The sequence below is a fragment of the Trachypithecus francoisi genome, unplaced genomic scaffold, assembly GCF_009764315.1.
Source record: "Trachypithecus francoisi isolate TF-2019V2 unplaced genomic scaffold, Tfra_2.0 Contig00586, whole genome shotgun sequence".
NCBI classification, from domain to species: Eukaryota; Metazoa; Chordata; class Mammalia; order Primates; family Cercopithecidae; genus Trachypithecus; species Trachypithecus francoisi.
In genome coordinates, this window is record NW_022680749.1 from 5,679,653 (window position 1) to 5,695,634 (window position 15,982).

At 44.5% G+C, this 15,982-nt stretch overlaps 1 protein-coding gene across 2 annotated transcripts in view; it reads left to right on the forward strand.

Moving 5' to 3' along the window:
- The first annotated feature begins 9,639 nt into the window (after nucleotides 1–9,639).
- The window catches only part of PAPSS2 (3'-phosphoadenosine 5'-phosphosulfate synthase 2), a 95,467-nt gene continuing 89,124 nt past the window's right edge, over nucleotides 9,640–15,982 (forward strand). Inside the window, exon 1 of one of the 2 annotated variants that reach the window (XM_033215524.1) lies at nucleotides 9,640–10,030. In XM_033215524.1, the coding sequence (XP_033071415.1) occupies nucleotides 10,004–10,030 (27 nt within the window). In that variant the 5' untranslated portion in view covers nucleotides 9,640–10,003. The remainder of the gene's footprint in view (nucleotides 10,031–15,982) is intronic. The other variant, XM_033215532.1, reaches the window with a different exon arrangement.

Below are 15,982 nucleotides of genomic sequence, written 5' to 3' on the forward strand. Positions count from 1 at the left end.
AACAGAGCAAAACTCTGTCTCCAAAACAAAACAAAACAAAACAGAAAATAAAGCAAATTTGTGAACTAGAGTGCAGTATTTGTGTACAGTTCTTTTTGTCTTTAGCCTTACAGTAACCAGTTAAAATATTGCTTTCTAAAGTAACTTGTTTTTTTTTTTTTTGGTTTTTACTGCTCTCTTCAGTATGGTCACATGATTCATCTATAATACATTTATGTTCATTTAAAAATTTTATTTATTTTTATTCTAAGCGAATTAACACAGAATGTGGATTTTTTGTTTGAGATGGAGTCTTGCTCCATCGGACAAGCTGGAATGCAGTGGTACGATTTCAGCTCACTGCACCCTCCACCTCCCCAGTTCAAGCAATTCTCCTGCCTCGGCCTCCTGAGTAGCTGGAATGACAGGCACCTGTCACCAAGTCTGACTAATTTTTGTATTTTTAGTAGAGACGCGATTTCACCATGTTGGCCAGGCTGGTCTCAAACTCCTGACCTCAGGTGATCCGCCCACTTTGGCCTCCCAAAGTGCTGGGATTACAGGCATGAGCCACTGTGCCAGGCCTGGTGAAACACTTTTGAGAGAGACAGAAAAGAGGAGAGGCAAGCCACCGAATTAGAATAAAGAGCCGTCAACGCTGAAAGCCCTTCAAAATGCACACAATGTTTTCAGACTTGTTCCAGCTTACCAGCTACTTGAAACTATCGGTTAACTCTCTTTTCCTCAAACCCCAACATTCAAATTAAGGAAAAAAAGGGAAATTTTATTAAGTAAATGTGTAATTTTAAGTAAAGATGAACTAAGTAACCAAATAGAGAAATATCTCCAAATCCATAGCATTTCTCCAAAACAAGAATGATAGAAGGGGAATAAAGTGGGGAATTCCACTTATAATTTAATAGGAATTACTTATATATGTGACCTAAGAAATCTGACTAGATTGAGATACCACGTGGCAGAGAGGAAACTTGATCTTTATATCAATTCATCCCAAAATAATGTATAATTTACTTATTAACAATTTCAATCAGAAGCCTTATACAACATTAGGGGGCAGCTCAGGGGGCTTAAGAAAGAAAATCAGTAATTAGTCGGAAAGGGCAAATGGGCAAAAGAGTTCATTATAAAATTGAGCTGCTTCTCCCATGGGCTCCATGGTGGGTAGTAACAAGGATTTAGCACCCAACAACTGCCAGGTGTAGCTGCTGCCAGCTAATATTATACATTATGCATGAGGAACCACAAACTGAGGCATTTGAACTAGAGTGATTCCATATTGGACAGGGGCAGGGTAAAATAAGACTGAGACCAGGCCGGGCGCGGTGGCTCAAGCTGTAATCCCAGCACTTTGGGAGGCCGAGAGGGCGGATCACGAGGTCAGGAGATCGAGACCATCCTGGCTAATATGGTGAAACCCGTCTCTACTAAAAAAATACAAAAAACTAGCCGGGCGACGAGGCGGGCGCCTGTAGTCCCAGCTACTCGGGAGGCTGAGACAGGAGAATGGCGTGAACGGAGGCGGAGCAGTGAGCTGAGAGCCGGCCACTGCACTCCAGCCTGGGCGGCAGAGCAAGACCCGTCTCAAATCAAAAAAAAAAAAAAAAAAAAAAAAAAAAAAAAAAAAGACTGAGACCTGCTAGGCTGCATTCCCAGTAGGTTAGGCATTCTAAGTCAGCACAAGATACAGGTCATAAAGACCTTGCTGATAAACAGGATGCAGTAAAGCCAGCCAAATCCCACCAAAACCAAGATGGCCATGAAAGTGACCTCTGCTTGTCCTCTGCTCATTATATGCTAATTATAATTCATTAGAATGCTAAAAGACACTCCCATCAGTATCATGACAGTTTACAGATGCCATGGCAACCTTAGGAAGTTACCCTATATGGTTTAAAAGGAGAGGAACCCTCAGTTCCAGGAATTGCCCATCCCTTTCTGGGAAAACTCATGAATAATCCACCCCTTGTTTAGCATATAATCAAGAAGTAACATTAAGTATCCTTCTTAGTGGAGCAGCTCAAGGTTCTGCTCTGTCTATGGAGTAGCCATTTTTTCATTCCTTTACTTTCTTAATAAACTTGATTTCACTTTGCACCATGGACTCGCCCTGAATTCTTTTGAGAGATCCAAGAACCCTCTCTGGATTCTGAGGGCTGGATCAGGATCCCTTTCCAATAACAAAATCAGTAATATTATTGATTATTTAATCAACAATGTTAGAAAAAAATGGTATGGTCCAACAATACTTTTAAAGTATTAACTGATTTTTACACCAAATATTCCCCCATCCTGGACCCTCTACCATTCAAGCAAGACCATTCTGAGTTCCGCATGGAGAGTAGAAAATATAATTAGAGTCTTCTGATTTTTGTTAGACCAAAGCCTTTAGATAAAAGAAAGAACTCAGACTAAACAAAGCATTTCAGAGAAAAATCACTCAGGCCTAATGAAAAGCTCTCCACTGGAATTAGAGCTAAGTGATCTTGCAAGGGAATTCTCAGGGCAGGATTCAAGAGTGTGTGTTTTTACAAGCACTCTTGTAAAAAGGGAATCTTTGCGCTTGCTGGAGCTGGAAAGACGGTGGGCTAGTTGTTCCCCGCCTGGCTGCACGGTAGCCTTACCTGAGGGTTTAATTTTCTGGTGCAGGGGAGAGGAAAAGCCAGGCAGCAGATTTTTTTTTTTTTTCCTAAGCTTCCCAGGTGATTTTAACGACTAGTTAACCCTGAGAACTTTTCTTGGTAAAGTTTATTTGCTTCCCCACAACGCTTTTAGGGGTTTTATTGCAGTCAAACATTATAAACAAATTTTTACAATATTATCCAAGGTGTTTCCCCAACACATACATTTCTTCTCTTTCTACTTTATTTCCTAAATTTATTGTACAAAATTAAAACGTGGGTGAGTTGGAGGACCTACAAGGACAGTGTTTTGCAGATTGTGGTTTCTGAACCAGCAACATCAGCAGCCCTTGGGAACTTTTAGAAATGCAAATTCTGTGTCCCACTCTAGACTTCTGAATGAGACGTGCTGGTGGGGTGGCGGGGCGCAATGTGGATTTTCACAAGCCCTCCGGGGGATCTGGGGCACCCTAATTTTTGAGAACCAATGATTCTCTTAATGAGAAACTTTTAAAACTACTGACGCCTAGCCGGGCGCGGTGGCTCACGCCTGTAATCCCAGCACTTTGGGGGGCTGAGGCGGGCGGATCACCTGAGGTCAGGAGTTCGAGACCAGCCTGGCCAACATGGCGAAATCCTGTCTCTACCAAAAAGTACAAAAATGAGCTGGGTGTGGTGGCAGATGCCTGTAATCCCAGCTGCTCAGGTGGCTGAGGCAGGAGAATAGCTTGAACCTGGAAGGCGGAGGTTGCAGTGAGATCGTGCCATTGCACTCCAGCCTGGGCGACAAGAGTGAGACAATTCTTATTTAAAAAAAAAAAAAAAAGAACCTGTTGAAGTCAGAAAAACTCAGCCAATTAGTTATTAATAACTGAAGTAAATGATTTGTCTAACATTAAACAAGTGTAACTGTTGTTTTTGCTAAGATTTGTTGAATTTTGAAGTGTTTTTCCATAAATACCCAAATTGTTTCTCCTTTATGCAATGTGTGAGTATACTAATAAATATACTTCTTTTTACATGAATGCAAAAACTAGACAATAACTTCAAACTGGATTCCATTCAAGAAATGGCAGAAGAGCATTACTTTTGCCTGGGAGTAAGGATTTTTCCACTGGCCACCTAAGATCTCTGGGCAGCCTTTTGGTGAGAGGGTCAGTGCTGCCAGTGCAATGTTTGCCTGTCACTTTTTCTCTGTGTACTATACCTGGGTATTTACTGATAGCCTGGAGCACTTCAGGAAGGAAGAACCAGAAACAGCAGGGTAGAAAGTAAATACCTCATGCAGCCCAAGGCATCAGCTGAAGCAGCCTTGGCCATCAGTAGGGTGACAGATCAGCCTCCTGTTTAACTTCCTTTTAACCTTGAAAACGCAGATTAAATATCACCAATCATAGGATCTCTTCATAGTCCAGCAGTCATCACCTCTGTTTTTATGTACTTTTAAAATTACTCTAAGGCCGGGCGCGGTGTCTCAAGCCTGTAATCCCAGCACTTTGGGAGGCCGAGACGGGCGGATCACGAGGTCAGGAGATTGAGAGCATCCTGGCTAACACAGTGAAACCCCGTCTCTACTAAAAATACAAAAAACTAGCCGGGCGAGGTGGCGGCGCCTGTAGTCCCAGCTACTCGGGAGGCTGAGGTAGGAGAATGGCGTCAACCCGGGAGGCGGAGCTTGCAGTGAGCTGAAATCTGGCCACTGCACTCCAGCCTGGGTGACAGAGCGAGACTCCATCTCAAAAAAAAAAAAAAAAAAAAAAATTACTCTAAATATCCTTTTATTCCAGCAATTAATCACATTTTCTTAGAAGTATTTGTGTACAGCTGGGCGCGGTGGCTCACACCTGTAATCCTAGCACTTTGGGAGGCTGAGGCAGGTGGATCACGAGGTCAGGAGTTCAAGATCAGCTTTGCTAAGATTGTGAAACCCCGTCTCTACTAAAACTACAAAAATCAGCCAAGTGCGAAGGCAGGCGCTTGTAATACCAGTTACTTGGGAGGCTGAGGCAGGAGAACCGCTTGAACCCAGGCGACACAGGTTTCAGTGATCCGAGATTGCACCACTGCACTCTAGCCTGGGCAACAGAGTGAGACTCCATTTCAAAGAAAAAAAAATCGGAATTATTTGTGTACATCTCCATCTCCCACATCAGACCATGGTCACCTCAGGACAGTGACTTCTCCTTCTTGGACCTGGGAAGTGTCCCTAATTACCACTGAGCAAATGGGAGGCCAGCCACATGGCTAACACACTCTGAAGGGCATGAAGAAGAGAATGTGCAAAAGCATGCTGCCACCTGATTGTATGCGGTAGGTCCTCTGTTACAACTTTCCCTACTCTTCAATTGCATTTCTTAAAATCAGCAATACAGATACTTATAATTTTCTGAACATACCATGTTATTTCATGCATCTCTCTACTTTACAATTTTCAAGTTTACACACACACCCATCTTATAGAGGGAGTGCTGACAAAAACCTGTGTTTTTTTGTTTGTTTTCTCGTGAGACATGGTCTCACTCTGTCACCCACGCTGGAGTGCAATGACACAATCTCAGCTCACTGCAACCTCCACCTCCTGGATTCAAGCGATTCTCGTGCCTCAGCTTCCCGAGTAGCTGGGATTACAGGTGCGCACCACCAAGCCTGGATCTTTTTTTTTTTTTTTTTTTTTGTATTCTTAGTAGAGACGGGATTTCACCATGTTGGCCAGGTTGGTCTCGAACTCCTGACCTCAAATGATCCACCCACCTCAGCCTCCCAAAATGCTGGGATTACAGGCCTGAGCCACCACACCTGGCTCCTACCATTTTTTGAAGTCTCAGTTCATGTATGATCTTTCCCCAAGAAAATCGGACATCAGTCCACACTCTCCTCCCAAAGTTGAACTAGATGTCCCTCCTTTGTGCGCTCACAATCTCCTTTAACTTACCGACCAGTTTAATCCACATTCTGGGTTTCTTTGAGAGAAAATAATGACCAATGCCCACAGTGAACTGAATGTTCTTCAACAGGAGGATGCACTGAAATGCCCACTTCTTCACCTAAGCTGCGTGTTTGCTGGGATCCCTTGTTTGTTCTCAAACCTGTTTCTGCCAGTCATAGTTGTTAGTTTAATTAAGTAATTTAGTTAGATGTCACTTAAGTGAATAGCACATGAGTGAAAAGAGTTGTGTTTTCTGTGAAAACAGATGGATGCATTGGAAAGATAAGTTACTAGAAATCGTACTTTTGAATGAATCATAGGCAAAACTACAGACAAGAATGGGGAGGGGCGTATAGTAATCTTTTTTTTTTTTTTTTTTTTGAGGCGGAGTCTTGCTCTGTCGCCCAGGCTGGAGTGCAGTGGCCAGATCTCAGCTCACTGCAAGCTCCGTCTCCCGGTTCCCGCCATTCTCCTGCCTCAGCCTCCCAAGTAGCTGGGACTACAGGCGCCCGCCACCTCGCCCGGCTAGTTTTTTGTATATTTAGTAGAGACGGGGTTTCACTGTGTTCGCCAGGATGGTCTCGATCTCCTGACCTTGTGATCCGCCCGTCTCGGCCTCCCAAAGCGCTGGGATTACAGGCTTGAGCCACCGCGCCCGGCCCGCGTATAGTAATCTTGAAAGAATCTCCTTTCAGATTTGTTTAAGTGCCCTTAATTTCAAGTTTCACTTTATAAAATCCCAACCTGGAAATTGTTGAAGATGCCTAATGAAAGTAGTTTATGAAGTTCCTATCAGTAGACTCATGTCACAACAGAAGCCTTTGGCCCCATATCAAAAGATTAGTAATGTGTATGTGTTAAGTCAAAATAAAATGTCTAAGGCATGCACATATCATCTTTACCTGTTCCAATTATGTACTGAAGTGATAGGGAAACTGGTGGGGGGCAGGAAGGGAGTCGGGTATCTTTCTCTTTCGATAGATTGTGAGTTTCTTGAAGACAGGGACCACGTCTTGCTCATCTAAGTAGTACCTGTGCCTGGGAAAAGTGTTCAGATCCTCAAGGATTTTTACTAAGTGCTCTTCACCCAATGGAATGCTGCACTTATTTTTGTATAGGGGGTTTCAGGTCTTGTTCAGCATTTATGCATTACAACCACGAGGGGGCAATATAGTCACATTCCTTTGTAATGACCACCCAGTGGTGTTGCCTCCAAGTTAGAGCCCCTAATGTGATGGGCTCCCCTAAAATGCGTTGGAGAAACTGTGGCATAAGCATCTCACCAACACTGGCATTCTTTGTATATCCTTCTGCTGTTTATTTGGAGGAGTTGACTGATTCTATATTTTCTGAAAAATATAAGGATCAGCTAGCAATCACCATTTTATTAAGTTATGCAAGCCCAGACAGTTTCTGGAAGAAATGCAAATGAGATGGTGGCAGAGGGGGTGCTACAGGGGAAACCTTCATGTAAATGTTATCAGTAGTATCAGGGATGATCAATTGGTACAATGTTATCTGTGGTGCTTTTCAGGGCAGTCTTGGAGGGAACACGACTGAAGAAGTTACGGACTGTGTGTCTGCATGAAGCGGAAGACCTCAACCCTTCCTCTGTCCCCTGAATGAGTCTTCTCCCAGTTCCTATATGTCAGAATCATAGGCTCCAAAAATTAAGTTTCTCATTGCTCATATCTTTTCAGAAAGAATGTCTTCTCCTAAGAGCAAGAGGGTAGTGAGATGAAAAAGAAATCAAAATAATTGCCTTTAAAATGAAAGACCCTGAGAAAATAAAAAAAAGAGTGTTTTGCTTTTTAGTAAACTGCCATGCTGAATCACAACTAAACTGGTGATCTGTGACATCAAAGGGTCATAAACAGCCTAGCTTGAGTCCAAAAGAACAGAGGCCTCCATTTTCACAGTAAGAGTATCTATTCTAAAATAATTTTTGAGAATGAATGAAATCTAAAACAAGATAAGCAGTCCCGTTTACAGTTATCAGGGGGTATTGAAATAGTTGGCGTGGAAGCTGAGTGACTCAGTGGACAGGACATTTGGGGTCAGAGCACTTGGGAAGTCAGGCTGACCTGGGTTAAAGCCTCAGCTCTGTTCCTAACTAGTGACTACAGTCAGATGCCCTCCCTTCCCTGAGGACCAGTTTTACATTACTCATATGTAAAATACAGGAATGGGGAAATTGGACAAATGATCTCAAAACCTCTCCCAGGTCTAAACAATCATATATTTCTTTCCCAGGAAATAACCCTTAGGTATTTGTCCTTAACTTCCTTCTGTTTCAAGAAGATAGCTTTTTGTTTTTAGATGCAATATAAAAAAAAAATCATGCAAATTGCTATCTTTCTTTTTTTCTTTTTTTTGAGATGGAGTTTCACTCTTGTTACTCAGGCTGGAGTGCAACGGCACAATCTTGGCTCACTGCAGCCTCTGCCTCCCGGGTTGAAGCGATTCTCCTGCCTCAGCCTCCCAAGTAGCTGGGATTACAGGCGTGTGCCACCACACCTGGCTAATTTTGTATTTTTACTAGAGACAGGGTTTCATCATGTTGGTCAGTCTGGTCTTGAACTCCTGACCTCAGGTGATCTGCCCGCCTCGGCCTCCCAAAGTGCTGGGATTACAGGCATGAGCCACAGTGCCTGGCCGCAAATTGCTATTTTTTTAATTCACACTTACTTTACCTTCTCTTAGGGCAAGATCTGGCAGAGTCTAAGATATGGCAGAAACTAATATAAAAGGATTTTTCCAATGAAATAAGAATAGGATGTTGCAATTTCAACTTCATATACATTTAAAATGTGCTAGTTTGTATGCAGAACAGAAACTCAAACTCAGTATTTGCCCCTAGCTGCTTACATTGGAAGCGAGTGGTGGCAGTTTACTCAAAATGAGTAAGAAAATAAATAAGCTGACAACTCGAGATTGTACAGACATGCAGGCTGCCTTTTAAGTTTCTGACTCCTGATTTATTTTTCTTTCCCACCTTCCCATGGCGAAGGGCAGTCACTGAATACTCAGATCAAGTGTCTGTCTGGAAAGCTGACAGTCTTCCAGAAATACAATTAGGTATGAAAGGAAAGTCCCATCTCTCACCTCCTTAGAATCTTACTCCAACTCTTTCACAGCAGGAACACTAGAGTGGGAATGAGAAGTGTGGCCCTTGTGTGTCACGTTACTTCTTTTGAGGGTATGGTCATATCCATCCGTTTGTGGCATTATACAAGGAGTCAGTTAAGGTACAAGGGGCGTGAGACCCAGTGACTGCCCCCAAAGTGCTTGTCACTAGAGCTTCTCTCTCTCACCTCTACTCGGCCTTGACATTTGGGTTCTTTCAGAGGATTGCCTCACACTGACCTCTGGTAAAATCTTGGAGCCCTAGGACTAGGCCTGCTCAACTTGTGCCTCCTTTCCTCCTCCTCAGGGCCCATTCCAGTGGGACAGAAGTGCTACTTTGGGGGTGGACTGAAACAAGTCGCTGGACTTCCATTGGCCACTGCCACTTGCTTGACGTTGTGAGGAGGGGCCGTGCCTCTGCAGGTCCATACCTGTAAGCCGACGATACTGTTGTGAGCAGGAATGGAGGAAGTGCATGTAACCCCCTCAGCACGATGCGTAGTGAACAGACAAGCTGTGAGCCTTGGGAGTTATCACCATGTGTGATGATGCTGGTGGACAAAGCCTGCACTGCGGAGGCTGACAACCTGGGTTTGAATCCCCTCATTTGCAATATAATCTTGGCAAAGTCTGAAAGCCTCAATTGCCTCGTTTGTAAAATGGGGAGTTAGTAGGACTTCCTGCCTGGGGTCGGGGCAGAATGGAGGGGGCCCATGAGAATTAAGGCAGAGCTCCGCGGAGTGCATTGTAAGGATCCATGAATGTGGGCCTTCGTTTTTAGTGCTGCATATGAGGATCCTGCCAACAAATCTGGCGGCTTCAAGCATCCTTGCCCTTAACCAAATAAGCTCTTAGGTCCTAGACGCAGGACGACTTCCTTGAAGAGGCGCGGGAGGCTGGTGAGGGGAGTGGAGGACGCTCTGGGACCCTCCGGGGGTGGGGCGGGCAGGGTGAACTTGACCCCGAGCCGCGCGCCAGGCGTGCCAACTGCCGCTCCGCTGCAAGGTCTCGCTGGGGACCAGGGCTGGCGGAGCGCGCGCCCGCAAGTAGGGGCCGGGCCGGGCCGGGGACCCCGCCCAGGCGGCGGCGGCCGGGTCCCCGAGGTTGAGTGCTGCTTGCGGAACCCACAGGGCGGAGAGGAGCGTGGCGGGAGGAGGAGTAGGAGAAGGGGGCTGGTCAAGGGAAGTGCGACGTGTCTGCGGAGCCTTTTTATACCTCCTTCCCGGGAGTCCGGCAGCCGCCGCTGCCGCCGCCGCCGCCGCCGCCGCCGTCGCCGTCCCTGCGTCCTTCGGTCTCTGCTCCTGGGACCCGGGCTCCGCCGCAGCCAACCAGCATGTCGGGGATCAAGAAGCAAAAGACGGTAGGCTTCCAGGCGCCGGCGTCCCTCCCCGCCACCGCGCTGCACGCGCCGACCCCCACCCTTCAATCCTCCGGCACTTGGGTCCCACCCTGCCCGGGAGGGGGCGTCTGGAGGAGGACGAGGAGGAGGAGGAAGAGGAGGGCACGGAGGGAAGCAGGAGAAAGAGGCTCTGTGTGGAATTCCCGGGGCAGCCCTCGCCCCGCAGCCTCTCTCCACCCTGCGACTCTGGCAATCTGCGCTCCTTGGGGTCGCCACGCCCGCGAGAGACCTCCCGAGCTTCTCAAGTGGGTCTGGATCTAGATCCAGGACCAGGGACAGGAAATCCCCTTTCTTTCCCAGGAGCTCTTCCAGACCCGCCTTTTCTTCTGTAGGGTCTCGGAGCAGATCGAGCTGACTCCCCTTCTGCCAGGTCTGGTCGCTGGGGTTTTGTCTATGGGAACTTCCTTGGAGTGGACTTTAATGACTGACTTTCATAGAGGAAACTGCAATTATCGAGGCAAACTGGAAGAAATAGCATTTCTACGCTGGCGGGATTTAGTCCTCTAGCTTGATTTCGGCATCGGGTGGCATCTCGAGTTCAGTAATGAGGGGTGAGGGTGCCCCTCGCTTTGGTGGAGTAAGATGAGGGGACTGTGTTGAGGAGGCACAGTTTTACCCAGAATTAATAATATGAGCTGTCCTCTTTTAATGGGAAATATGAGGGCGTGTCAAAGAGAAAAGTTTCTTTCCCAGCAACATGGGCACCTATAAATTTTGCATTCTTAAAAATGGCAGCAGTTCTATTTGTCAATTATACCCCAATAAAGCTGAAAAAATAAAACGGGAGCAGTAATCATAGACTCACAGAGTTGGATGGCGCCTTCCAGACAGCATTGGGGCCACGTCAGATGTGGTCAGCAAGCCTTGATAAAATCTCACTCAGCAGTCTGGCCGCTGAACATTCTATCTTCAGTCACCATCCTGCAAGCCTCAGGTGATTGTACTGGTTACTGAATGGGTTGACCTCTCTCTAGTAAGTAGACTTGCAACGGACACATAGTAGGTGCCCGATAAATGTTTATTCTTATATAATGTGTATTACCGAAATATCTTTGAGGTGTATTTGTGGTGGGCCGGGGAGAGGTTTAAAAAAAAACAAAATATAAAGCCAAGAAGTGGGGAAGGAGTGTGGAGGGGCCATGCAGGGCTGGAAAGGTCACTTGAGCAGCAAGAGAACAGGGTGGGGGCTCTGTGGCTTCCAGGGACCATACTGGACCAGCAAGAGGGTCCAGGGTGTAGGTGACATCAATTTGGGAAGAGACATTCATCAAAATCCAGCTGCCTTTCTCCGGAGTAATTTTTAAGTGGGGGACTCTCATATTATTTAAAATAATAAATGAAAATCACTTGTATTTTATTCCTATTTAATGTAATTAATTTCTGTAAAATCCTAAATAGTGTCTTTTAAATGGCAAGCCTCTGTGCCTCTAGCTTTTTATATCAGTGGGGTTATAATTCCCACTTTCCTGCTTGCATCAAGAATTCCTTCTCAGTTGTGATGGGGGCTTTGTCAAGCATTAGAAAGGGATGACGTGGTCTCTCCTCTTGATGCCTCCAGTTGGCAGGAGCCCAGGAAGAGGAGGGTTTGAGAACAGGGTCATTACAAATCAATTGTGGGGGCTCTGCACAGTCAGAAGCAGTGAGAAATTTGAGGGCCAGAGGGTTCGGTTTTTGTATTTACACATTCTGAACCTTCTGTTTTTTGCTGGGTGGCTGTATGTGTGTATCTGTTTTTTTTTTTTTTTTTTTTTTTTTTTTTTCTTGAGACGGAGTCTCGCTCTGTCGCCCAGGCTGGAGTGCAGTGGCCGGATCTCAGCTCACTGCAAGCTCCGCCTCCCGGGTTTACGCCATTCTCCTGCCTCAGCCTCCCGAGTAGCTGGGACTACAGGCGCCTGCCACGTCGCCTGGCTAGTTTTTTTTTTTTTTTTTGTATTTTTTAGTAGAGACGGGGTTTCACAGTATTAGGTGCGTATCTGTTTTATACAGCATTAAATTAACTCCTGAAACAGCTAACTGAAATGGAACTTTTCTGAATTTTGATTTAGTCTAACGCAGTTATAACCCAGGTACCAACCCAAGTTCCCAAAAGGGCTAGATAGGTACTGTCAGTATTATTTACAGCAAGCCAGCTGTAAATGCATGTGGAATCTCTCAAGCTTTGAATGTTCATTCAAAATGTGTTTTGAAACCTTGCAGGCCAAAGCAAAATCTGTCCACTTGTGTGACCTCTGAACTAATCAATTATTTGATAAGTAAGTATTGCTGACCTCACAAGCTAGCCTGGGAGTGAGACTGAGCTGATCTTTTATGGTCTTATAGGAATCATCACATTGTTTACTGCACTGTCAACAGAGGACAGTTAATTCACACAGCAGCCACTACAGTAACTTCAAATATTTGTTGAGCACCTACTGTGTGCCAGGTAGTATACTGGGTGGGGTAGAGGGGAAAGGAGATACCTTTTTTCCAGGTTTTTTTGGCCACGCTCTCTGGATGAATATTGCCTTTCAGTTCAGACCACTCTAGGAAGAGTAGATAGTTTTGGTTTAAATGAAAGAGTGTAGAATGATTTTTTCATAAGCTTTAGAAAAAATAAATGAAGTGTTCTTTTATAAAGGAAGGTAGCACATTCCTTCTGTGCTATGCATCTTTACCATGGAAATCAAAGAAACAGCTACCAGTCACATTCATCCCTTCATCCCTTCCGCCCCTCACTTACCTCCAACCCTGGCTACCCTCCCACCCCCACTCCCTATACGCACACTTAGACACCCAGGAGAGGGAAAGGGACAGACTGTGTCTAGGAGACTGGAAAAAAGGGAAGGCAAAGGCCTGGGCCTTTCCTCTTACATCATTTCCTGGATTAACATTTTTCAAGGCCCACAGACAGTGCTGTTATGTTCTGGAGACACCCAATCTGAAAACATTGACTGAGATATTAAGTTATTTACGAAGGATCAAATAAGACAATGATTGGAAGAGTGAAAAGATACTGAAAACCACAGCACTCTCCATAGATGTAAGGGATTATCAACCTTTTCCTTATTTATTTTCTTTCTTTCTTTTTTTTTTTGAGACAGAGTCTCACTCTGTCACCCAGGCTGGAGTGCAGTAGCCTGGCATGATCTCAGCTCACTGCAACCTCCGCCTCCCAGGTTCAGGTCATTCTCTTGCCCCAGCCTCCCAAGTAGCTGGGATTATAGGCACTGCCATCATGCCCTGCTGATTACCTTTTCCTTATAATCAGAACTGTGTACAGTATAACATTATTTTTCTAGAAGTAGCTACTTTTTTTTTTTTTTTTTGAGATGGAGTCTTACTCTGTCACCCAGGCTGGAGTGCAGAGGAGCGATTTTGGCTCACTGCAACCTCCGCCTCCCAGGTTCAAGCAATTCTCCTGCCTCAGCCTCCTGGGTAGCTGGCACTACTGGTGTGTACCACCACGTCCAGGTAATTTTTGTATTTTTAGTAGAGACGGGGTTTTGCCACATTTGTCAGGCTAGCATCGAACTCCTGACCTCAGGTGATTCACCCACCTTGACCTTCCAAAGTGCTGGGATTGCAGGCTTGAGCCACTGTACCCAGCGGAAGTAATTACTTTTAAAACTATATAAAGATACTACCTAAGATAAGACACGAATTTCTCGATGAGTAACCACTGGAAGGAGGGAGAAACAAGCATTTCCTAGAGGCCAGACACTCAGACACACTGGATTTCATCTCATCCCCACAGTAGTTCTCATCTCAGGAAACAGCTTTGTCTTCAGGGGAGGAGAAATACCAGGGGCAGGGCGCTATTGAAATTCGGGTCTGTGCAGCATCAAAACTCACCCTCTTGCCCCACCCTCGTACTTCTGTTTCAGGATGTAACTGCTCTGGCCTAAAGTTTTCTCATCTGTAAAATGTGGGTAATAATAAATTAAGGCTTACAATTGTCGTGAAAAGTAAATAACTCCTAAAAATTGTCTTACACAGTGCCAGACCCAGAGTTAGTGCTTCATATGCAGTAGCTATCTCATTTGTATTAAACTATACTGTCATGGTTTGGCATACATAAAAAGAAAAAAAAGCACACATCATACTGTTTTGAAGGCTCAGTAAATGACAGCAGCCAGAGTACTTTTGTTTTGTTTTGAGACAGGCTGGAGTACAGTGGTGCTATAATGGGTCACTGCAGTCTCGACCTCCTGGGCTCAAGTGATCCTCCTGCCTCAGCTTCCCAAGTACCTGGTACTATAGGTGCACACCATCATGCCTGGCTAACTTTTAAAGTTGTTGTTGTTGTTGTTGTTGTTTGGTAGAGATGAGGTCTCAGTATGTTGCTCTGGCCAAGTCTTGAACTCCTGAGCTGAAGAGATCCTCCTGCCTTGGCCTCCCAAAGTATTAGGATTGCAGGCTTGAGCCACTGTGCTTGGCCAGCCAGAATATTTAATAAGGAAAAACAAATGCAGAAATATAGAGGTGACAATTTGAATTCTTATTGTGATAAGCTGGATAGAAGACACTGGTTGATGATTAGTGTAGAGGTACCAGAGTATCAGTGAGTTTTTGCCAACAACTTTGGCCAAGAAAGATAATCCATGAGTAAAGTAAATATTGGACTAACTTCTCTTCACCCTTCCTGTACCTTCAACTATTCCTACATGTACCTTAAAATTAATGTTTCACAATTCATGCCATCACCATTTATGAGATCATCTGTTTGGACTTCGGTGCAGTTAAAAGATAAATGTGGTTAACTCAGTTATATGTCTCTTTGAGATGATTGTCTTTTATCACTTTTCTCTTGATGCATGTGACTCTGTGGTTTGCTGAGGGGATAATTAGGCTTAGCTCTAATATGGAACCTTTAGGGAATTAGAGTCTGGGAAAGGCATCAATGATGTCAATCTCAGTCCTAGGAGATTTCTGTTTATTTCAAAATCTATCACTAAATAGTAAGGAGCACTCATTAGTCTTTGTGTTTGGAAGTCTTAGGAAAATGCAGAAACTAAAGGTAAATAAACATAAATATAACACCAGCTCAACTGGTCTTTTAGCCCCTAGGTGATTTGTTCATATGACGCTTGAAACAGCTTATATGCCCAGCACCTGACATTGATCCTGGCACAGATTAGGTGTTCAATATTCATTGAATAAATGAATGAGTAAATGGCTAGAGAATTCATTAGAGGATGTATTTGCCCTTAGGATCTATATTTTTTCCTAGATTCCTCACTCTCCCCACTTCTCTTTGTGTGTTTGGTAATTTTTGACTGGGTATTTGTCATTACTGCTGAAAAATTACTTGCAGAGATTCTTTCAGGCCTAGGATGAATGACTTTGTTTTCAGAGAGGATTTGCTTTTGTTTCTGCCAGGTGTCTGGCCCCACTCCTAGCCTAGGACTACTTTAACTTGAATTTACCACTTTTTAAAGACTTAGGTGATACGAATTTCGATTGCTATTTTGTACATGAGGGCCAGATTGTGAATACAACTTCCCAGGGACCACCCTCCCCTTTTATACTCACTTTCTATGCCAAGACAATTGTCCTTGCGGTCTCTCTGAGTGGGAGGTAGCTTTATTCTGCTTCACTCTTATTTTTAGAGTATGGTGTTTAGAAGCCCAGCTTAAATTGAGGAAAACCTGTTTTTCTTTTCACCTGAGTGGGTTCTGGGCTTTAATTTCTGATCCACTTCTCTCAGTGAAGCTGTCAAAATCAGTTCATATATGCTCCTCTCAGCAAATATACCCTTATAAGGTAAAAGTGCCTCTCTGCTTACTTACCTCTTTGAGTTGTTGCTTTCTTCCAGATTTTGGCCTCATAGTTTCTTTCTATTTTGTCAGCTATTTGTTTTTTTAATTTTTAATGTTTGTTGTTGTTGTGGTTGTGGTTATTTTGTTTTTGTTTTTGTTTTTTAGATAGAGTCCT